The sequence below is a fragment of the Peromyscus maniculatus genome, chromosome 1, assembly GCF_049852395.1.
Source record: "Peromyscus maniculatus bairdii isolate BWxNUB_F1_BW_parent chromosome 1, HU_Pman_BW_mat_3.1, whole genome shotgun sequence".
Lineage (NCBI taxonomy): Eukaryota > Metazoa > Chordata > Mammalia > Rodentia > Cricetidae > Peromyscus > Peromyscus maniculatus.
In genome coordinates, this window is record NC_134852.1 from 156,581,420 (window position 1) to 156,604,374 (window position 22,955).

The 22,955-nt window shown below is 43.1% G+C and overlaps 1 protein-coding gene across 3 annotated transcripts in view; it reads left to right on the plus strand.

The window, feature by feature from the left end:
- Chka (choline kinase alpha) overlaps positions 1-22,955 on the plus strand; it is a 49,026-nt gene that overhangs the window by 10,138 nt on the left and 15,933 nt on the right. The window contains exons 2-4 of one of the 3 annotated variants that reach the window (XM_015999028.3): positions 5,081-5,192; positions 16,956-16,985; positions 17,926-17,979. In XM_015999028.3, coding sequence (XP_015854514.1) covers positions 5,081-5,192; positions 16,956-16,985; positions 17,926-17,979 — 196 coding nt within the window. The remainder of the gene's footprint in view (positions 1-5,080; positions 5,193-16,955; positions 16,986-17,925; positions 17,980-22,955) is intronic. The other 2 variants (XM_006980504.4, XM_006980505.3) reach the window with 2 other exon arrangements.

Below are 22,955 nucleotides of genomic sequence, written 5' to 3' on the forward strand. Positions count from 1 at the left end.
CAGGGCAGTGTGTTTGGAGAAAGAAATGGGGCTGAGCTGGAGATTCTAGCTGAACATCCCAACCTTCTTGCGTATATGGGTACTAGTTCAAATCTAGCTACTTCCTGTTGGCATGGAACAACATGGGGAGGGGGAGTCAGGAGTCGGTGGGCTCACATTCAGCTGTAGGTATGGTGAAGATGCATTCAGTTAACTACCACCCTGGAGACCTCAGGAATTTGTTCCTGAAGGAATTGGAGAAGGCAAGTTGCGAGGAGAAAAAAATGATTATTAACACCAGCCCTATGAACAGGGCTAGCTATGGGAAGAGTAAAGACTGCCAGAAGGAATGGAATAGAGATGTGTCCTGGTTGTATTGACGAAGTTCTTCAGTTTGTGGGGTGATTCAGTATTAGTTTCCACCAGGCCAGATTCCTTGATACAGTAGCAGCACTCTTTCCCCAGGAACATACAGGTGTCTCTCAAACAGCTGGAGCAGATTTACACCTTGGTAAAGCAAAGGCTGTGGCTTTGGGTTTAAAGGCACGAACATTTTTCCTATGTCTAGAGAGCCTGGTTTTAGCCCAAATGAAATACACTTCTTTAAGTCTATACTTAGAAGACAACCAGAGGAAATTTAAAATCTTGAACTTGGGACTGAATAGTAGATAGTGCTTTATCAGTTTATCAGAACTCCATTTAGCAATGCTAAAACTCTGACCCTCCAAAGTTCCAGTATAATAGCATAGAGAGGGGACAGAAGTCCAAAACATTTTTACATACCTTAAATCATTTATTTATTCCTTTATAATTTGCATTTATATATCTCAAATTTCCTGTGTTCCTTTAGTAGAATGTTACATCTGAAACCTGTTTATCCTTTACTATGAAGCCTGTAACAGAAGGCAAATCTGTCTATTTTTAATAAGAAACTTAACTAATGAACTCCCAAGTAGCCTTGAGGGGAGAGCTGTTAAACTGGCAAAGCCATCCGTACCCTAGTCATCAAGTGTCATCAGATCTGAGAAGGGTAAATTTCACCTGAGTAAGCAGAAGTGAAACAGCTTCCAAGTCTATTAGAAATGACAGGGTCGGGCTGGAGAGGTGGCTCAGAGGTTAAGAGACCTGACTGGGGGTTGGGGGTTCAGCTCAGTGGTAGAGCGCTTGCCTAGCAAGCGCAAGGCCCTGGGTTCGGTCCTCAGCTCTGAAGAAAAAAAAAAAAAAAAAAGCACTGACTGCTCTTCCAGAGGTCCTGAGTTCAATTCCCAGCAACCACATGGTGGCTCACAACCATCTGTAATGAGATCTGGTGCCCTCTCTAGCCTGCAAGCATACATGCTGTATACATAATAAATAAATAAATCTTTAAAAAAAATTTGTTTAAAAAAAAAATGACAGGGACTTACTGGCTACAGAGACCCCAAGGCAGGCAGCATCAGTCTTCAGCTGCCAGGTCCAGAAGATTTGACAGACTTTCCTGTGGAGTAGGAATTTGGGGAGACCAGCCTACTTTGTCTTGGCAAAGTGGGGCAATCAGTTCCCCAGTGTCCTGCTTCTTCACATTCTGGACTGGGTCTTGGCAGCAGTTGAAGTGAAAAGGCAGTTTTATATTTTTATGTCGTCCCCCGTGTCGTGTCGTGTCCCGTGTGTGTGTGTGTGTGTGTGTGTGTGTGTGTGTGTGTGTGTGTGTCCCGGTGGATGGCTTTGCCACATTTAAAGTAAGGTGCAGGTGGAAGTTTTTTGTGCCCGTCTATTTTCTTTGGAGGAGATAGGGTGCTTCCAGGAGCTGGCATGTCCCTATTTTTTTGGGAGAGTGGTTTTTGAGACAGGGTTTCTCTGTGTAGTTTTTGTGCCTGTCCTGGATTTCACTCTGGAGACCAGGCTGGCCTCAAACTCACAGAGATCCACCTGGCTCTGCCTTCCATTCATTCCGCTGGGATTAAAGGTGTGCGCCGCCCAGCAAGAAAAGCTTTTTTTTTTTTTTTAAACAACCAAATTCTTTTTTTTTTTTTTTTAAGATTTATTTACGTTCTGTCTACATGCATGCTTGCAGGCCAGAAGAGGGCATCAGATCTCCTTACGGATGGTTGTGAGCCACCATGTGGTTGCTGGGAATTGAACTCAGGACCTCTGGAAGAACAACCACTGCTCTTAACCACTGAGCCATCTCTCCTATTTTTAAAAATTTTTTTTTTTTTTGGTCCTGGAGATGGAACTTTCAACAAAACAAAACAAACAAAAAACCCAGTAGCTACATATTATTACACAGAATTATTTTTTTCATTTTCTTTTTGTTTTGTTTTGCTTTTTTTAGACAGGGTTTCTTAGTATAGTTTTAGCTGTCCTAGAACTAGCTCTGTAGAGTAGGCTGGCTTGGAATTCACAGAGATCTGTTTGCCTCTGCTAACCTAGTGTTGTGATTAAGGGCATGCTCCACCACTGGCCTGTTTTTTGTTTTTGTTTTGTTTTGTTTTTTGAGACAGGGTTTCTCTGTATAGCTTTGCGCCTTTCCTGGAACTCACTCTGTATCCCAGGCTGGCCTTGAACTCACAGAGATCCTCCTGTCTCTGCCTCCTGAGTGCTGGGTATTAAAGGCGTGCGCCACCACTGCCCGCTGTTGTTTTCTTTATGTCTCATTATGTATCCCTGGCTGGCCTGGAATTCAGAGATCCGCCTACCTCTGCTAGTTTTTGCTGTTTCCTATTGGTTCTGCTGGTGTTTTTGTGTGTTTGTCTGTGTGTTTGTTTGTTTGTTTTTAGCTGAGTATCTTGTGCTTGCTATGCTGAATTGCAACTCGTTGGTATTGATTGTAAAATGCTATTCAAGGTGCTAAGTCTGGCTTCAAATCTCTTTGAAGTCTTTAGAGAGAATACCTGGATTTTTACTTGTGATGTTTTGACAACTTTGTTGGCAGCAGATCTTGTTGCCAGTCACAGGATTTGACTGGTTGGTCACTGTTTCTTGGAGTTCTTAGGCCACTGGTGTAATGACCCTGTTTCACTCATTTTGATTGACATCAAACTGTAATAGACAGCTTATTCATTACAGCCTAACACAATAGACCAAGGATGTCTGAGTGGTGAGCTTTGTTTCTGGCCATGCTAGCCTGCTTTCTGTGGGAATATGGAGACAAACTTGGAGTCAAGTCACACAGCTTAGAACAGTAGTTCATCTATTTTCATTTGACTAAGCTTTGGAGAATATGTGACAGGAAGAAAATTGAGGGCGTGCCCTGTTGCTTGGTAGTCAGAAGCCCCTGTTGGCAGTGACTGCACATGGTGGGGGAATTGCAGTCAGCCCTGCAGAGAAGGGTACTACCAAGGTTAGCTTAGGAAGAGGAAAGCTGCTCGCTCCTCCTCTCTGCTGACTTCTTTCTGAGCTTCTAAATGAGTGACCCTCGCTTTGTCTCCTAGGAATAGGCCTGTACGGACTCTTGCTGTCATTCTTTGACATGGTTTTTAGCAGCCTACTGAAAAACTTCTTCAGCCGGTTTGCTGCCACTCCCTGTAATCCCAGGAGCTTTGAGAACTGGGAGTTACCTTAGCAGAAAGATCAGGAGTTCAAAGCCAGCCTTGGTTACATAGTGAAGTGAGCTTGAGACCAGCCTGGCATAAATGAAACCCTGTCTTCAAAAACCTAACCCAAACAGACAAAAACCCAAACTGAATACTATTGTATAGGAGTACTTAGAAGTTCTTAACCAGCCGGGCGGTGGTGGCGCACGCCTTTAATCCCAGCACTCGGGAGGCAGAGCCAGGCGGATCTCTGTGAGTTCGAGGCCAGCCTGGGCTACCAAGTGAGCTCCAGGAAAGGCGCAAAGCTACACAGAGAAACCCTGTCTCGAAAATCCAAAAAAAAAAAAAAAAAAAAAAAAGAAGTTCTTAACCAATGAAAGGGAAAAAAAAATCAAACTGGGTATGGTGGTGTGTATCTGGAGGCAGTTCTAGGCCAGCTCAGGCTTCTTAGATCTTCTTGAAATGGAGTCAGAATAGAATTTGGGACTCTGAAGGTCCACAAAGGTCCACTGCAATTGAAGTCCCTCCTATCTGTGGCTCATACGGTAAAGAATTTTGTGTCATCTCTTCATTTAAGAACTCTCTTCTGTCTGGGTCTCCTCAGCCCAGGCAGTTGATAGGCCCCAAGGCTGTTTACTGTTTAAAGGGCCTTGTAATTTGCTTTTGGGTTTAGCAGTGAGAGCTGAATGTGGCTGTAGGTTATTGCCATCTCCTGAAAGCCCCTTAAACAAGTTCATGTTGTAAGTATTTGTTTTTAAAAACTTAGTTAAAAATGGTTGACTTATGCTGGGTGGTGGTGGTGGTGGTGGTGGTGGTGGTGGTGCACACCTTTAATTTCAGCACTTGGGAGGCAGGGGCAGGCGGTTTGAGACCAACCTGGTCTACAAAGTGATTTCCAGGACAGCTAGGATTGTTACACAGAGAAACCCTGTCTTGAAAAGTTAAAAAAAAAAAAAAAGGTTGAGGTATTTATACTAACCTTAACATAAAAGGGATAGGTCTTAGACTCACACACTAAGTGAAAAGCCCTGGAGAAGGTTGTCCCAAGAGGGCAAGGAGCATTCTGGGTGAGGTCACTTACCTCCAAGTCTACTGACTTGAGTGATTCCTGAGACCACCCATATCATAGAAGGAGAGAACTGGATTTTGCTTGTCCTCTAACTTCCACATGTACTCGGTGGCAGCCCCCCTACCAATGAACAACAACAACAAAAAAAAATTGTTCCAAAATGTTGATAGTGATCAGGACAATATAATGGAAATAGTAGGCTAGAATAATCCTGGCTTGCAGTGAGGCATCAGCATTCCCATTCTTAGTGCTGAGGAATTTTCTCCTTGGTCCTTATTACTTTTAAGGTGCATAAGGGCAGAAATGGTCCTGACTCTAGAGACAACAGATTAAGGATTTGCCTGTTTGTTATTGGACTTGTGGAATTTGTTTGAAAATGGGAGTTCATCATCAGTGTTTTCAAATATCCTGAGCGAATACACCAAGACTCAGATGAGCACAGGTGTATCATCTGACAGTATGTCTGTGTTCACCAGAAAGAGTGGCTGAGCTTTTCCTTCTGTGTTTTCTCTCACAGGGGCGGTCTCAGTAACATGCTGTTCCAGTGCTCTTTGCCAGACTCCATAGCCAGTGTTGGAGATGAACCTCGGAAAGTGCTCTTGCGATTGTATGGGGCGATTTTAAAGATGGTGAGTTCAGGGGTCTCCTGGGAGAGGGTGGTCCACTGACATTTTCACTCTTTTCTAAGATAGCTGCAAAGAGATCCTAAATGCTGTTCACATGTACTAAAGATACTTACTGCTTTTATTTTATTTGGGCTGCATACATGGCTTATTGTTTACAGCCTATTACTTGTTATTTTTTAATCTAATATTAATTAGTAAACTAGGACTCAAGAAAAGTCCTAAGATTGGCCTGACTGTGATAGTGATTTCTACATTGAACTTTTCAGCTCAGACTTAGATGATAAATTCTAACATGAGGAAGGCATTTTAGATGAATCAGCAATATTTTATTCTATATGTGCATTTTTCTTTAAAAATAATTTTATGCATAGAGTGTTTGCCTGCATGTATGTATGTCTGTGCACCATGTGCATGCAGTGCTTGTGGAGGCCAGAAGAGGGTGTCAGAGCTCCTAGGACTGGAGTTTCAAATAGTTGTGAGCTCCTGTGTAGGTGCTGGGAATTTAACTCAGGTCCTCTGCAAGAGCAGCTGCTCTTACTGTAAGTATGTATAATTATTAACATGCTGTTTGAATTGTTTCAGAGTTTTAGAGAATGTTATAGTTAACAAACAGTTAACTGTGACCTCAGTTGGATTTATTAACACTTCTCTGAGAGTTCTCTAAAGCTTGATTTGTTAGATTCATAATCTTTGGGTTTTTTTTTGTTTTTTTTTTTTTGTTTTTTGTTTTTTGTTTTTTTTGGTTTTTCGAGACAGGGTTTCTCTGTGTAGCTTTGCGCCTTTCCTGGAGCTCACTTGGTAGCCCAGGCTGGCCTCGAACTCACAGAGATCCGCCTGGCTCTGCCTCCCGAGTGCTGGGATTAAAGGCGTGCGCCGCCAACGCCCGGCCCTTTTTTTTTTTTTTTTTTCTCTGTGTAGCTTTGTGCCTTTCCTGGATCTCGCTCTGTAGACCAGGCTGGCCTCAAACTCACAAAGATCTGCCTGCCTCTGCCTCCCAAGTGCTGGGATTCAAGGCGTGTGCCTCCACCGCCGGGCTATAATCTTTGTATTTTATTTGTTTTGGTTTTTTGAGGCAGGGTTTCACTCTAGCCCATGATGGCCTGGAACTCACTATATTAGTCCAGACTGGCCTTAGACTTTAGATCCTCCTGTTTCTGCCTCCTGAGTTATTTGATTACAGGCATGTATCCCCAGTTCTACTGGCAAACGGAAAGGTTTTTGTTTTTGTTTTGTTTTGTTTTTAAAATCTATTTTTCTGTGTATCGGTGCTCTGTATGCGTTTATGTCTGTGTACCATGTATGTGACTGTTTCCCTTGGAGGCCAGAAGAGGGCGTCACATCCCCTGGATCTGGAATTAAGAGAATTTTGTGGGCTTCCATGTAGGTGCTGGGAATCGAACTCTGATCCTCAAGAAGATCACCAGTGCTCTCAACCTCTATGTTGTTTCTATAGCCCCAAACTACCTTTTCTTTCTTCTTCTTTTTCTTATTTTATATCATTATTATTATTATTATTATTATTATTATTATTATTTTGTTAATTGTTTTTCAAGATGGGTTCCTCTGTGTAGCCCTGGCTGTCCTGGAACTAACTCTGTAGACCAGGCTGTCCTGGAACTTACAGAGATATCTGCCTGCCTCTCCCTCCTGAGTGCTGGGATTAAAGGCATGTGCTCCAGACTACCATTTTAAAGCATAGTTTTTTAAATAATTGGTGTCCTTTAGGCACATTTAATGAATGTCTTATTTTTTCCCCTTTGATTATCACAGTCTGATGTTCCATTCTTGATCTTTGTTACCGTTTTCTATTTCAGCAGTACTTTTTGAATACTTTAATAAATAGCTGCTGAAATCACTAATTTGATTATTCAGTCTGCCATTTCTACACACAGCTTAAGTAGCACTTTTTTTTTTAACTATTATGTTTGTATGGGCATACTGCCTGCATGTATGCGCACTATGTGTGTGCCTAATGCCCAAGGAGGGAGACCAAAGAGGGTGGCGGATCCCCTGAAACTGGAGTTACAGGCATGTTGTGAGCTGCCATGTGGGTGCTAGGAGTCAAATCTATGTCCTCTGGAAGAGCAGCTAATTCCCTTAACCACTGAGCTGTCTCTCTAGCCCTAGTAGAAGCATTTTAAATGCTCACAGTATGTTCTTCTATGTGTTACACTAGAACTTTCATTTTCTTTCTTGAGACAGGATCTCCACATTGTAGCCCAAGCAGGCTGGCCTCAAATTCACAGCACTGCTATTGTCTTGGCCTCCTAAATGCTGGGATTATAGGCTAGAGCTGCCATGCCCAGCCACGCTGCCTGCAGTCATGAGAACTATGTAGTGCTCTACAACTGGGTTTGATAGTTTGTCTAGTACGATTGTCACCACCCAAGTCCTTGTGAATGTCAGGCACTGCAGATGTGGCCGATGACCTGACTTTTACATTCTATCCAAATTGATACTGTCCCATGTAGTTGGAGGTTAGTATACTGAATAGCTGAACTCTAGTGCTGGGTACTGAATGAGTGATTTTGCAGAAGTCAGCTGCCACCTTTCCCCTATTAAGAAAGACTTCACTGTTAGTTCTTAGTCCAAGCCTGGTGACTCAGGCTCAATCCCTGAACCTCCATGGGGAGAAGTAGAGAACTAAGAACTGAAGATTGTCCTCTGACCTCCATATGTGCTTTGGCACATAAGCAACAACTTACACACTAAATTGAATGCAAGAAAAAAAAATTTAAGTAGCAGACTAGTTAAAGCTATTTAAGGGAGAATTAACTCTTATTGTCTAATCGAGTAGAATATTTTACACACAGACCATTCGAATTTGGTACATTTATCTGGTTATTTTTTTAAATCAGGAAAATGTTAAATCATCTTCCATTCCTGAAGCCATATCCCCTTATAAGAGGTGGAGACTACCCTTGCCAACCTGTGCGCTGAAAAGTCCATGTGGTTTCTTAGCAGATAAAGAAGCACCTACTGCTCACTCGGCATGGTGGCAGATACCTTTAATCCCCAACGCTCAGGGTTGGGGCCAGGTAGAGGCAGGTAGATCTCAGAGTTCAAGGCCAGCCTGGATTACATAGTGAGTTATTCTAGGATAGCTAGGGCTTTTTGACACAGAGATACCTTGTCTCAAAAAACAAAAACAAACAAACAAAAACACATACCAAATAATCTCACTTGTAATAGACACTAAACCAATTTTTGGTGAAAAAAATGTTATTCATTTTTGTTTCACAGATGGGAACCTTTATTTCCATAAAATTAGCTTAAGTGTAGTTTTTTCATTGAAGTTTAAATGAATCATGAACCTACAGCTTCAGATTACAATTTTTTTTTTTTTGCGGGGGGAGGGGGGAGTCTCAAACTCTGTAGGGTCTAGCAGTGATACTTGCTGCCAGCCTGGAGTTTTGGATTTTAATAGCTGTTGGCCATGGGGGATACTATGAGAACATAAAGAGAGGAATCAAACTCAGGGATGCTGAAATGACTGGAGGAGGAGAGAGGAGAGAGGAGGAGACTGAGGAACACATAGACAGGAGCCAAGCCCACAGAAGTGGAGCTTCCACCGTGCCAGGCTATACCTCGGATTTTAATTCTTTGCAGACATTTCAACAATTACATTTTTGTTGTTGTTTTGTTATTTTTAATTCTGGAGCTTTTAAATTACAACTTTTTGGAATGAATTGAGCTATCATTGAAGGAAATACTTAAGGTCCACAGTGAGGGCTTTGTTGTTACCACAATAACAACATTGCCAAAATTCATAGGAAATTGTCAGGATTTGCATTTACATATGTAGCTGAGAAAATAGGAGTGTCATTACTTTAGTAAATAATAAATCCCATTGCATTAGTAAACCTTTTTACTAAAGGACAATTTTAATAACAATAGGATTCAGATTTTTCTGTTTTTATCTCTATCTCAGTGAAGCCAACATCTTTTGTGTGTTTTGCCCAGACATAAATAAGGTGTCACCCCAGCCAGCTTTGTACATGCCATGGTAGCCTTTAAGGGTTCACACCCTATTCCTTCCTTGAAGACTAGTGCACATAATAGACTTAATATTTTTCAGAAATTTTTTGATGTTTTGCTTAATTGTAGGACTGATATAATTTAGTATGTTCTTTCCCTTTCCCTATTCTTGTTTTAAACATTTTGAGCTTCTTCCCTCCGAGAATCAGATACTAAGTGGAAATATTTCTTAAGCTCCTTCTTTGATCAGTAACTGTTTGAAAAATGCTTTGGTTTAAAATAACTAGCTGCTCCATAGCTTTTTCATTTCTCTTGATGTTTCGAGATTCTAACGTCCTTTATTTCTGTAGCGGCAGTGAAGTGGCTGCTCTTGGGTGCAGATCTAAGGGTTAGGACCAGAAAGCCAAGGTAACACCTTCTGACTGGGTTAAGGCCCACAGTGTCCCCCCAAAAACATCTCTCTTCTTACTCCCCTCATTCTTTATTAGATGAGTCATAAACAGAATTCCCAACTGTGTCCTGCAGGTTCTGTTTAGGATCTGTGTGAGTTATGTAAAAGTCCCATGTTTAAGAAGGGTGGGAATATTTGCTTTTGAAAATAGAAGCACAAGATGAGACAAGGTGCATACTGTACAGTATTTGTAGGAAATTGTCAAACACGAACAGACTGGGTTGTTCTTACCATGGTAGCACAATGGAGCGGCTTCTACATAGCCTCGCCTCCATTTCAACGAGAGGCTGTTTTAGCAGTTGGACAGGTGATGAAAACGAAGCTCAAGTATAAAATTACTGTGAACTAAAGGAGTTTAACAGAAAAGTTGAAAAGTAAATGTTTCAGCCTTTTTCACTTTGGATGGCGGTATAATTAGTAGAAGAGAGTTTATAGACATCTGAAGCCAGCTCTCAGTGTAACTTGGGATTTTTCCTTTCTGGTACTGGGAAGGAACATGAGCTCTGCAGCATCCTTTAGCACAGAAGCAAGTATCACAGTTTATTTATCATAAATTGTGGCAGACACAAATGTCAGTATGGGTTGTCCATGTGGTGTAAATTGTTCCAGGTGACTCAGGAGTGCCTAGTCCTCTCTGTGTCAGAACAGTAAATCTTAGGCCAGGTCCTCTGAATGGCAAGACAGGCCTCCACTCTGGAAAGCCTGGGTATGAGCATCTATAACACACCAAAGAACTCCTTCGAGTACTGTCTGCAAAAAATGTTTTAGTTTGTTTTTTGAATAACAGAAGGCTAATATTGCTGTTTGTTTGAATACTAACTATAATATAATTAAAGGTATCAAGGCACAACGCAGATATGTATCAATGATCCAAAGATTACAATTTGGGACACTTGTCCCTTTTGAATTCAGAAGAAAAGAAAATGTCTTACTTTCTCTTAACTACAGTTTAAAAATTAAACTGCAGTAAAATAAAGAATAGCTGGTAGGTAATCAGTACAGAACTATTGGCTACTGAGAAATCACTTGCCCATGAATATTTCTGTGAAGAATTGAGGTCATACTTTGTGCAGTGACTTAAGCACTGAGGTGCCTGGTGGAGAGCCAGGCCCTGGCTTTGAGGCCTGGGAACGACCATCTCTTCCTTGTTACATTAATGTCATTATGAGTTCAAGTTGTTTGGGTACCTTTGCTTTACAAAGACCCCCTGTGCTTTGAGAACAGTATAATTATATCTGTTTCTGAAGAGAAGTGGAACACAGTCCCATTATGGGCACCCGTTTGTCCTGACTAGCATTTCTTAGCTAATGTTCTCCGGATAGAGTTGCCAAGTCACTACCTATTGTCTTTCAATACCTGCTTTGGTGCCTTTTGGTAACTAAATAAACCACAGACTGACGTGTCTAATTTTGGCCTATTCAAAGTGTTTCTTGTCTTACTGGTTGTAAATGTTTGGGATTATAGCACAAAGCCAGTGCAGATCTGGTCTTGAATGATGACTATACCACAGCCCACCCTTCTCTGGGAAGGAATGTGTTGGGGGAGTGAGGGTGTGGGGTAATGTACCACTTTAGCTGTGTGCATGTGTTCTCTGCTGCAGGCTTGTCCATGCGATCGTGCCTGGAGCACTCTGGTTTCCAGGTGACAGACACGATTCACGGTATAGTATGAGATCTCTGAAGATGGAGCATTCTCTACAGCTTTCATTTCTTTCTTTAGTTTTTGGATTCAAGAAATGCTTTTTTAAAAGAAAATTGTAATGCTTGTTAAGTAGCACCAGCTTCAGTTTGTGCTGTGCTTAAAGAGGTGTAGTGATTTAAGATTTCATAATGTTATATATTGAAATATCACCTTTAATTTTTGCTTTTTTTGTCCAAGGCAAACCAGACCCCTATCTTCTGTTTCCTCAGTAGAAAATGACAAACATTTAGTAATCTTCAAAATTCATGGCTTTAATTTGAGAATGCAGTTGAAGTACTTGGGTTCTTCCTTCAACTGCAGCACACTATGCACATGTATCTATTGGGAGTGGGGTCACTCTGTTTCACCCTCAACATCTTACCCTACGGTTCCAGTTCTGGTATGAAGTCCAGCAGTGCTCACCCAACCTGGAAGTGTGCCAGACTGGAGAGAGGAGACTCCTGGAAAAAAAGTTGCTTGCAAACGTTGAAAATGCAAGAAGTTTGAGGTCAGTCATCAGATTGACTGGAAAAGACGTGAACCCTGAGTTAAAGATAGCTAATGTCCAGGAAGGTAGACTAGATAATAAGAAGATACAGTCATAGAAATGACTTGTTTAGATTCCAGGAGGTAATTATATAAGCTGAACTTTAAACCATTGCACTGTGAACCTTTTCTGTAAAGTACAGGTTTTGTACTTTATAAATAAATTTTATTAAAAATAAATAAAAAATTGTTTTCTTTATTTCTCCATTGAAAGAGAAAGGCTGTGACCCATGATAATACTGAGAAGTACACATGCTATAAAATGCTGAGGGCTAGCAAGTGGATCAGTGGATAAAACATTTCCCAACAAGCTTCATGAAATGAATTTGATCCCCAGAATCCATGGTGGAAAGAAAGAAATTATTCCTGGAAATTATCTTCTGACTGCCACAGGGATACCATGGATTGTGAGCTTATACATTCATACACACACATGTGAATAGACATAGCAGAGACTGAGCAGGATTATGATGGCTAGGGATCACAGGTGTTGCCTTCCATGTTAAGAAGTCTCTAACCAGCCGGGTGGCGGCGGCGGTGGTGGCGGTGGCGGCAGCACATGCCTTTAATCCCAGCACTCAGGAGGCAGAGCCAAGCGGATCTCCAAAGTGAGATCCAGGACAGGCACCAAAACCCTGTCTCGAAAAACAAAACAAAACAAAACAAAACAAAGATGTCTCTTGCCAGGCATGATGGTGTAAGGCCTTTAATCTCGGCATTCAGTGTCGGGGCTGGAGAGGTGGCTCAGAGGTTAAGAGCACTGGCTGCTTTTCCAGAGGTCCTGAGTTCAATACCCAGCAACCACGTGGTGGCTCACAACCATCTACAATGACATCTGGTGCCCTCTTCTGGCCTACAGGCATACATGCAAGTAGAATACTGTATACATAATAAATAAATAAAATCTTAAAATTGAGTGTGGTTGGCTAGCTGGGGTGGAGACTGTAAGTCTTCAAAACCAGGCCTGGGCTGTACAGTAATGAAGCCTAAGCCACTGTGAGGGCTTCTGGCACTCAGGCATTTCCTCCCTTCTCTCTTGGGATCCTAGTAGAGCATAGACCAGGAGATGCTCAGGTTCTGCTTAGTCCTGCATTGGGTGTTGGGTGTTTTTCCAGACTAAACAGGCTGTCTATTCTTTCTTAAGCCTCCATAGGTCCTAGGCCATTTTAAAAGGCTACAGTTACCGGGCAGTGGTGGCGCATGCCTTTAATCCCAGCACTGGGGAGGCAGAGGCAGGCGGATCTCTGTGAGTTCAAGGCTAGCCTGGTCTACAAAGTGAGTTCCAGGAAAGGCACAAAGCTACACAGAGAAACCCTGTCTCCAAAAACCAAAAAACAAAAAGGCTACAGTTTATATTTTATAGAGAGACTTGTTTAAAAAGAGGCCATGGTGGCTACTCACAACTGCCTGTAACTACAGCTCCAAGGGATCTGACATCTGGTCCCTGTGAACACCTGCATACATGCAGATACCCACACATAATTTAATAAAGAAGACATTGTAAGTGTTCCAAACAGTTATCTGTCACTTCGCACCACCTTCTCTATGCATTTCACTAATTTATTTATATCCACAAACCCAGACTCAGGGCCCACCAATGTGCTACTGTTTCAACTCACAGATAAACTCTGTTGTTAAAGTTCAGTTAAATCCATTTCCCTCATTAATTATTGAGGAGTCTTATTAAGAACTGGCCAAAATTAGATCTATAAAGTCAGTTTGTTTTATGTGATGGTTTCAGTGAGCTTAGAGACAGAAACTTGTTCTAGTATGAAACTAAAAATAGATACCGTGTGTGCATGTGAGTGCTGTCGATTGAGCCCAAGGCCTCCCCTGAGCTACATAAGGCTTCTGCCACTGAGCTCCAGCCCTAAAATGTAGTTAAAGGTAACCAGTAGAGTCGGGCAGTGGTGGCACACGCTTTTAAGCCCAGCACTCAGGAGGCAGAGCCAGGCGCATCTCTGTGAGTTTGAGGCCAACCTGAGCTACAGAGTGAGTTAGTTCCAGGAAAGGCTCCAAAGCTACACAGAGAAACTTTGTCTCAAAAAACAAACAAACAAACAAACAAAAAAAGATATCCAGTAGCTTAGTCAAGTGATCTGTCACCCTGTGCTCCAACATTACCTGTTCTTGCTCCTTTTGTATATTTGGAAACAGCTCACCGTGTAGCCCTGACTGACCTGGAACTCACTATGTAGACCAGCCTGGCCTTGAACTCAGATCTACCTGAGTACAGGGATTAAAGGCATGAACTGCTGCACACTTTTCCATTTTTTTTAAAAATCAAGGCCCTGGGATAGAATGCTCTGAAGATCAATATTTGGTAGTAGAAACAGTTACTACTTTCATAGTCTGATTTAAAATATAAAACCAACCTGAGGATTAGCTCAGTGGAAGAGAATTTGCCAACCTTGGGGAAAAAACAAGCAAGCAAGCAAACAAAAACCCACTTAACCTACAAAACCAAAGGTGTTTCTCCCTGGAAACCCTCTCACTCTCCATAGTTCGTCATCACTTTTTTAAATCTTTTTAAAATCAATCTATTTGCCCTGGAGAAAAAGAAAAAAAAAAGGCAACCAAAACCATAAAGCTTTAAGTGTGATTTGTGTTAGATAAAAGGAACATTTTAAACCTGACTCCAAGTGTGTTGCTTACCTTCAAGACATTTCTAAATAGTAGATGGACAGAAGTGAAAATCTATTCTCTCACTTTAGCTGGCAGAATTTATATTTTAAATTTAAACAAGATCCATAAACATAATATTTGCAGGGACAGGAGAGATGGCTTAGTGGTTAATACCACTTATTGTACTTGCAGAGGATCCAGGCTCAGTTCCTAGCACCTAGGTGATTGCTCATAATCAAGTGTAACTCCAATTCCGGGGCATCCAACACCTGGCCTCAACAGGCATTGCACACACATGTTCAAATCCACATTCCAACACACATGTATACACATAATTAAAAATAAAAACATAGGCCTAGAGGTGGTGGCGCACTCCTTTAATTCCAGCACGCAGGAGGATCTCTGTGAGCTTGAGGCCAGCCTGGTCTACAAAACAAGTTCCAGGACAGGCTCCAAAGCTACACAAAGAAACCCTGTCTGGGGGGGGGGGACAACCACCAAAACAAACAAACAAACAAAAATATAGAATAATAAAAAAACACTTAAAAGCACAAATAAGCTGGGTAGTGGTGGCTCACGCTTTTAATCCCAGCACTTGGGAGGCAGAGCCAGGGGGATCTCTGTGAGTTCGAGGCCAGCCTGGTCTACAGGGTAAGATCCAGAATAGGCACCAAAAACACACTGAGAAACCCTGTCTGGAAAAACAAAAACAAAAACAAAACAAAACAAAAAAAAATCCACTAATAAGTAGATATTAAATATGTTCAGCAAGAGGCTCAATGAATATAAGCATATGTCATGCTGACCTGACATCCTGAGTTCAGTTTCTGGAACCCACAGTGGAAGGAGAGACTCAGCTTCCAAAGAGTATTTTCTGACCTCCAACACACACAAGATAGTAAAATAACTGTTAAAATTTATGTTTTATAACTTGAAAAACAATTTCAACTTTATAATTAGTTGGAGGAAAATGTAAAGTTGTGCTAAATGTTTATACAGTGTATTTTAATCCTTGCCTTAAATAAAATATGCCACTAATATAAATTACTACAGATTCAAAGTCCTAATTTGCTTCCTGTCTTTAGGACAGTCTTTGGGACTTTCACAGAGTAGGTGTCTCACACAGAATAGGTCTGCTTGACACACCAGAAGAGGTGTTTGCCTTAATAACTTCATGGCCATCTGTCTTCCTGCTTTGAGGTTTCCTGTCCCTTCTCCTGGGTTCCCGCTCATTTTGTACTGAGGAAACAGAACGTGGGATGCAGAAGTCCGTCTTGCCTTTGCGATGGTGCTCTTTCCTATGTTACATCATAGCTTCATTTGGAATGGGATGGGGCGGGTGAGTGTGGGAAAGTAGCAATGGAATTTATGTCCACTTGTAACAACATGCTAAAAAACTTGTCCTGGGACTAAGCTAGTTTGTCTTTTTAGGTAACGTGACTGTTTTGGAGAGCACCATTAGACAGGGAAAGGACTTCTGTTAGCTAACAACCTGTTAACTGTCTCCCTAAGATACAGTTAGAGCAGTAACAGAATAGGAATAACCATAGTCATTTAGGGCTTTGTACAGGTCAAATCCCGTTACAGCAAATTTCATAGGATGTCCAAATTCCTTATTTGTCCCGACTTTCTACAGAGTATTACTATGTAATTATCAGACCAAGGAACTTGTTTTATTTGTAACTTTCCTTGAAGGAAAAAAAAAAGCACAGAGAATTTAGCTCAATTTGTTCTCCTGATTCACAAGCAGCCAGGTCCCCCATTTGGGGGCATGGACAGCTAGTCAGCTTTCAGGCACTAGGTTACTCCCTGAACATGTTTGCCATGTGCAGCACAGCACAGTGCTTGCTTGCCCATACCAGCCACAGCAAGAAGCACCAGGATTTTCTTTGTGCTTTGGAAGAACACTAAAAATAAAAAACAGAGCCCCTCATTCATGGGGAACCTGTAGATTCCTTGAGATAGACTGCTGTGTGATTCAGGCAGTGGTGCCCGAGTGTTGGGTGTGAGCCGCAGTAACTCTGACACTTGAGTCACTCTCAGCAAGAGCCAGGGCTTATTGTTAAACTTTGTTTTTGTCCTTTCATTGTAACGGGATTTCACCTGTCACATCTAGATGTTCATCACAGAACTGCAGATTACACAAATGAAAATGTCACACCCTGTTTGTACTGACCACCCTCTCTCAAATGTACTCACCCGCATGTTATGTTTACCATTGCATAAGTGTGAATACGAGCGCTAGGAACCTTTTGCAGGTAGCTTTATGAACATGGATGTTTATTTTGTCTGCTTTAATAAAGAAGTAAGAAATGTACTTTTTTTTTTAATACCAAGCACATTAAGATATCTGTGGAATGTTATTTGGTGTATGATGGTGAGAACAGTTGCTATAATCACAGGGTGTTTTGAATGCTGCTAGAGTAGCCAGTGTTGCTTAACGTGGCGTTTTTTTTTCCTGTCCACACTTTCCACCCTTGGTACAGGTGTTTTTGATAAAGCTGTGGAATGGCAAGGTATGTTTTTTATGGGATGTTCAAGAATCTGTTAGTTTAAAATTCTTTTACAGAGGTTTCCTTTACAGGATTCCTTTTGAGTTTGGCTCAAGTAAACCTGATGTAATTGTAACATAATAGTTTTGAAGGCAGCTGAGTGTACAATTTTGACATAACCCTTAAATTTCTGGTTTTATTTTTCCCCTTACCCTTACCAAAGGACAGTGTTTCAGTTTTAAAGCACTCGGGGTGGGGGTGGCTTGGAAATACGTGACCTCTAAGAAGTAGCCCAGGCTCTATGCCGGTCAATGGTCCAGTATTTTGTTGTTGTTAGAAGCTTGGTTGCCAATAATTTTCAATTTCAAGAGGAAAGTGATGTAAAAGTAGCTCCTAATACATCAGTTATCAGATAATCCTAGGGTTTTGTTCCATGCAGTCCTCTGTTTGCTAGAGGAACAGTTGAGATTGAACTTGGACTGGTTGGAGTGAAGAGCTGGTGGCAGGTGTGCAGAGCGCACACTAACTTTCTGCCTGCTTAGTGTTTCCTCTCTGTCCACATTGTCTGCTGCCTGGAGCCCTCCACAGGCATGTTGACATTCCTGTTTTGCAGGTTCCCTTGAGAGAACCACATAGCTAATTCAGGCAGAGCTTTAGAAGGCTCCATTAGAAGGGAGCACTCTCTAGTGACTTTCCTCTAATAATGAAATTGTGGAAGGTACATGGGGATGGTCTCCAGCAGCACATCCCTTTCCTTGTAGAAAGATGAAGCACTTTGAAGGTGTTGGTACAAGTGCTGGAGGAGCCTGCTGGTGCCTTTAGACTACGCCGGTCACCTGGGGGGCCAGAAAGCCCTTGTTAAAGAGCTGAGGTGCTTTGTGAACACCCATTCTGTGGTTGCAAAGTTAGTGTCTGCTCAGTGTGCTCCATCTCACCGGAAGTGTTTGCTTTTTCTCATTCATAGAGGTCCTGTAATAAAGAGGGATCCGAACAAGCTCAGAATGAAAATGAATTTCAAGTAAGTAATTGAATCCATTCTCATCTGCATGAGCTGTAAACTGGTGGTGTCCAGCCTCTCCAAATTGTGGTTGGCAGGCTTGGTCTCTATCCGTGGAAACTTCTGATCTTTGATCTTTCTCAAAAGAATGCCTTTGGACCAGTTGGAGCCAGAGTTCACTGAGGCTGAGCCACAAGGGGCTTCCAAACTCCTGAGGGTAGAGAGTCAAATTGTCTGTGGTGGCCATTTCTAAGCAGTGTTTGAGATGCTGAGAGATGAGGCTTAGGAAATAATCTCTGATACTCTGATGTGGAAGCACCTGACTTCTCTGGCAGTGTCTCACCACTTCCAGACGTTCCCGCACCATCATTAGGAAGCAGATCACTGCCTCGTTGTCTCACTGGCATTCTTCCTTTGAGGAAATGGCGGTGCTTGTTCTGGGTATGGTAGCCAGGTTGGAAAGGCTTCTTCCCAGATTCTGAAAAACGTGCATTCAAGGGAACTTTGAGACCCCAAGTACGGAGCAGTGGAGAGTGGGCACCTTGTGAGGATTCTCTTGTCTGTTTAGGCTTATAGGAAGAGGTTCTTGTGTGCATAAGATGGCCAGTGTGACTGACATAGCCAGCGGGCCACCCCTAGGAGCTTCTGAACTGGGAAATGTGCTTCCTGCTTCCCCTGTTAGGTCGCAGCTGCAGTAGCAACCCAGTAGCAGAGCCCCCCGTCCCAGCAGTACCCTGCTTTGCTGCTGGCACCACATTCTTGTTCATTCCTCCCTTGGGTTTCAGATGCCATCCTCAAAGACAGTCCCAGCTGCCCCTCCCCTTCCTTCTCAGGGAATCTGACTTTACTGTGATCTTTGGGGGTCAGTGTGCACACAGTTGGGTGCTGAGTATGAAGGAGTTGGTTTCCATTCCTCATTGAGTCCCTTTAACATCTCCCCTCCTTGGTGAGATAACAGCAGGTAAAGGTGCTTGTTGTCAAGTCTGGCCACCTATGTTCTGTCCCCAGAACCCACATGGTAGAAGGAGAGAACCAACTCCCACAAATTGTCCTCTGACCTCCACACGTGCATGCACACACATAGAAACACATGCATACATAAATGCAAAAATAATTGTCCTCTTCTGACTATTGCTCAGGTCCCACAGGACTTTCCCACATGCCCTCTGTAAAGGAGGGCGTTTTCTATCCAGCCACTCACAGGTGGGGCTGCTCTCTCTGCTTCTTCCATCTTGCATCCAAACATTTATCAACAGAAATCCCAGCTCTCTAAGACTCACATGCTGCTCCCCTCCCATTCACCCTGGTCTTTGGGCTGTCTGCTTCTTGCCTTCATTGTGTCAAGGTTCTACAACAACCTGTTGGAGTCCATTCCTTCTCTTGGCATCTTTCTTTGGTCCAGATAGTATTGTGTTCTCCACTGCTTCCCTCCTGAACTCTCCAGTCTCTCCTTCTGCTGTCCTCTCCAGTAAGTGTGCCCTGACTGTCTCCAGAAGGTGATAGGACCCTCTTGGTCGTGTAGGGCTTCAGCAGTCCACCTCTGCTAACCTTCCAGCTTCCTTTGGCTTCTTGGAGATCTATAGTCCAGAGATTGCTGCTACCTTCTTACTCCATCAGCACTCCTGGTCACCCAGTTGTGCTTCTAAGACCTTCCCCTCCGTATATCCTCAGTTCTTTCTTCCACTGTCTCTTCTGTGCTTACCTTTAACACCTGCCGTGCTGAGCCGAAGCACCTCAGCGCTTGCTTGCCTTGTACTGCCGCGCCCCCCCCCCCCCCCCCCCCCCCCCCCCCCCCCCCCCCGCCCAGCTGTTGAACGCTAGAGAACCACACAGTTGGGAGAGCTGGTGTTCCACCTCAGGAGGGCTTGCTATATGGCAGCCTGCTGAACCTCACCCTTAGGCTTGCCTTTGGGGTCTAAGGGCTGTTTCGGATATCTGTTTTCTCCTCCAGCTTTCCTGGCCCCACCCTAGGCATGCAGTTTGAAGCTCATTCTTCAGCTGCTCATCCCTTTTCTGACATCGACTCCAAGCCCTATTCTGTGCCGTCTTTTCCACTGGCTGCCCCTGTGAGGAAATCTTTCTCTTGCATTCAGCATGTCCACTCCTCTTCGTTCTTTCGGCTTCACTTCTCAGCCTGTTGTCATCCTCCTCCATTCCTTCTACAGGGAGCCAGGTGCTCTTCCGGATGTCCTTTCTACCTCAGTGCAATGAGGCCAGCCTGCACTACAGAGTGAGCTCCAGGACAGGCTCCACAGCTACACAGAGAAACTCTGGAAAAACCAAAACAAAACTGATTCACTCCTGTAATTTCAGTACTTGGAGACTGAAACAGAAAGATTACTGTGAGTTTGAGGTCAACCTGGGCTGTGGAGTGAGATCTTATCTAAAAATCCTGAAACTTCCCCCACCTCTGTTTGTGCTAGGGTTATAACTCAGGACCTCCCTGCCTCTAGGTGGGAATGGCAGCATATGACTGCAACACCAGCACTTGAGAGGCTCAGGCAGATCATAAATTCAAGGCCAGGGTTATGTAGACCCCATTTCAATCAAACAGAAAATGGATCTGGTAGCACAGGCCTGGAGTCTCAGCTACTTGGAAGGCTGAGTCAGGAGAATCACAAGTTGGCCTACAGAGAGAATTCAAGGCCAGCCTGGGCAATTTAGTGAGATCCTGCTTCACAATACAAGGTGAAAAGCAGAAGGCTGGAGAGATGATTCAGAGGTTAGGAGCACTGGCTACAGAGGACCTAAAGTTTGCTTCCCATCACTCACATGGTAGCTCACAATCAACTGTAACTCCAGAGGATCTGACACCCCTTTCTGGCATCTACAGGCAGTAGGCATACATAGGCACAGGCGTACACAGAGGCACAGTACCCACATATTAATAGATAAATATAATCAACCCCCCCACCACCACACACACATACACACAGGATTTCTCTATGTAACAGTCCTGGCTGTCCTGGAACTCACTCTGCAGACCAGGCTGTCTTCAAACTTAGAGATCCACCTGCCTCTGCCGACCTAGTGCTGGGATTAAAGGCATGTGCCACCACTGCCCATCTAATAAATAAAAAAATTTAGAGGAAATATTTTGGTGGGGCCATAGCCTAGTGATAGAATGCTCACCAGACATTATGATAGCAAGTGCACACCACCATACCTGGCCTTTCATCTAAGTTCTGGGGGCCAACTTAGAGTGTCATGCACGCGTAGTAAGCATTTGACCAACTGGGTTCTCCCTATGGAAGTGAAATTTTATAGATATAATTAAAAGTCTTAATTTGTTTCCACGCCCCATCTAGGTATCTTTCTCTTCTGTTCACCCTTTCCTATCTAATACTTGTCCCCATCATTCCTCTGAAGCTCTTGTTTTTATCACCAGCAACTACATTGTGAAGTCCAGTGGCCACTGGGCTTTCCTCCTGTTTGACCCTCAGCAGCATCTGTAGCTCCGCCTTCCACAAAGGCAGCCATTTTACCTCCTCTTTCCATTCTCTTCCTTCCACTGCCCAGCTCTGAGTCAGTGGTTTGCAAGTGGTAGGTAATAGGAAATGTTAGAGCTTTTAGTTCTTTGGGCTTTTTAGTAGACAACGTTTTGGTATGTTGTCTAGGCTCTTAGTCTAGCAGAGGACTAGGGTGTGCATGTTGCACCCAGCTTGCTTTTTAAATGAGATGGATAGAAAATATACGGGAGCATTGTACAGTTGTGAGAATGAGTGTTGATAGGTATAATGTTCAGTTGTATGTATTGCTGGGTAAATGCTATTTTTTAGGGGGTGGCAGTTGGTTTTTTTTTTTGAGATGGAGTTTTTCTGTGTAACAGCTCTGGCTGTCTTGGAACTCCCTCTGTAGTTCAGGCTGGCCTCTAACTCATAGAGATCAGTGTGCTTCTGTGTCCTGTAAATGCTAATATTAAAAAAAGTCTTTTTCATTCCTTTATAATTTCAAGCATGTATATGATGTATCTTTAAAAAAATTTTCAAATTTATGTTTATGCTTGCATATATGTATGTGCATGTGCCCTGTGCGTGAGCCTTGTGCCCTCAGAAGTCAAGAGAGGGTGTTGGATTCCCTGTAACTAGAGTTAAAGATGATTGTGAGCTATCGTGTGAGTGCTGGGAATCAAACCAAGGTCTCGTACAAGAACGACAAGTGCAGCCGGGCGGTAGTGGCGCACGCCTTTAATCCCAGCACTCGGGAGGCAGAGCCAGGCGGATCTCTGTGAGTTCGAGGCCAGCCTGGGCTACCAAGTGAGTTCCAGAAAAGGCGCAAAGCTACACAGAGAAACCCTGTCTCGAAAAACCAAAAAAAAAAAAAAAAAAAAAAAAAAAAAGAACGACAAGTGCTCCATTCCCTATATAATGTATCTCAAGTATGTTAACCCTTTATTCCCCTTCTACTCCTCCAGACCTCACCCATGTCCTCTTTCCACCTTCTTTTCCTCTTGAGTCCAGTTAGTACCAACTTCATGCACTTGGATGTGGGCCATCCATTAGAGCATGGGGAACCAGGCAGGGTTCAACACTTGGACAGATTTGACTCTCCCTCCCCAGGAACCATTAACTAGTACCTGCTAACACCCCCTCAGCTGAGAGTGGGATGTTGTAAGCCCCTCTCCCTGGACTGGAATGTTGACTGGCTTGATCTTGTGCAGGACTTTTGTAGGTAACACAGGTGCGTAAACTCATGAGTGCAACAGCCATGTTTTGTCATGAACACATTTTTTTTTTACGACGTTCCTACTCACCACCTGGCATTATACTCTTTCTACCTCCTCCCCTTGATGTTTCCTGAGCCTTAGGGACTCTTACTGACCGGATTACTGCAAGGCCATTGCTGTAGTGTGGGAGTTCTCAGGAACAAGCCAGTTTTTCTTTTACTCTGGGCGTTTGCTCAGTGCATGAATTTTCAGTGTATGTTACTTAATATGGTCCTTTCTGGCCTGGTTGATCGCCCTATTCTAGCTACAGCCACACTGCCTCACACTTGCT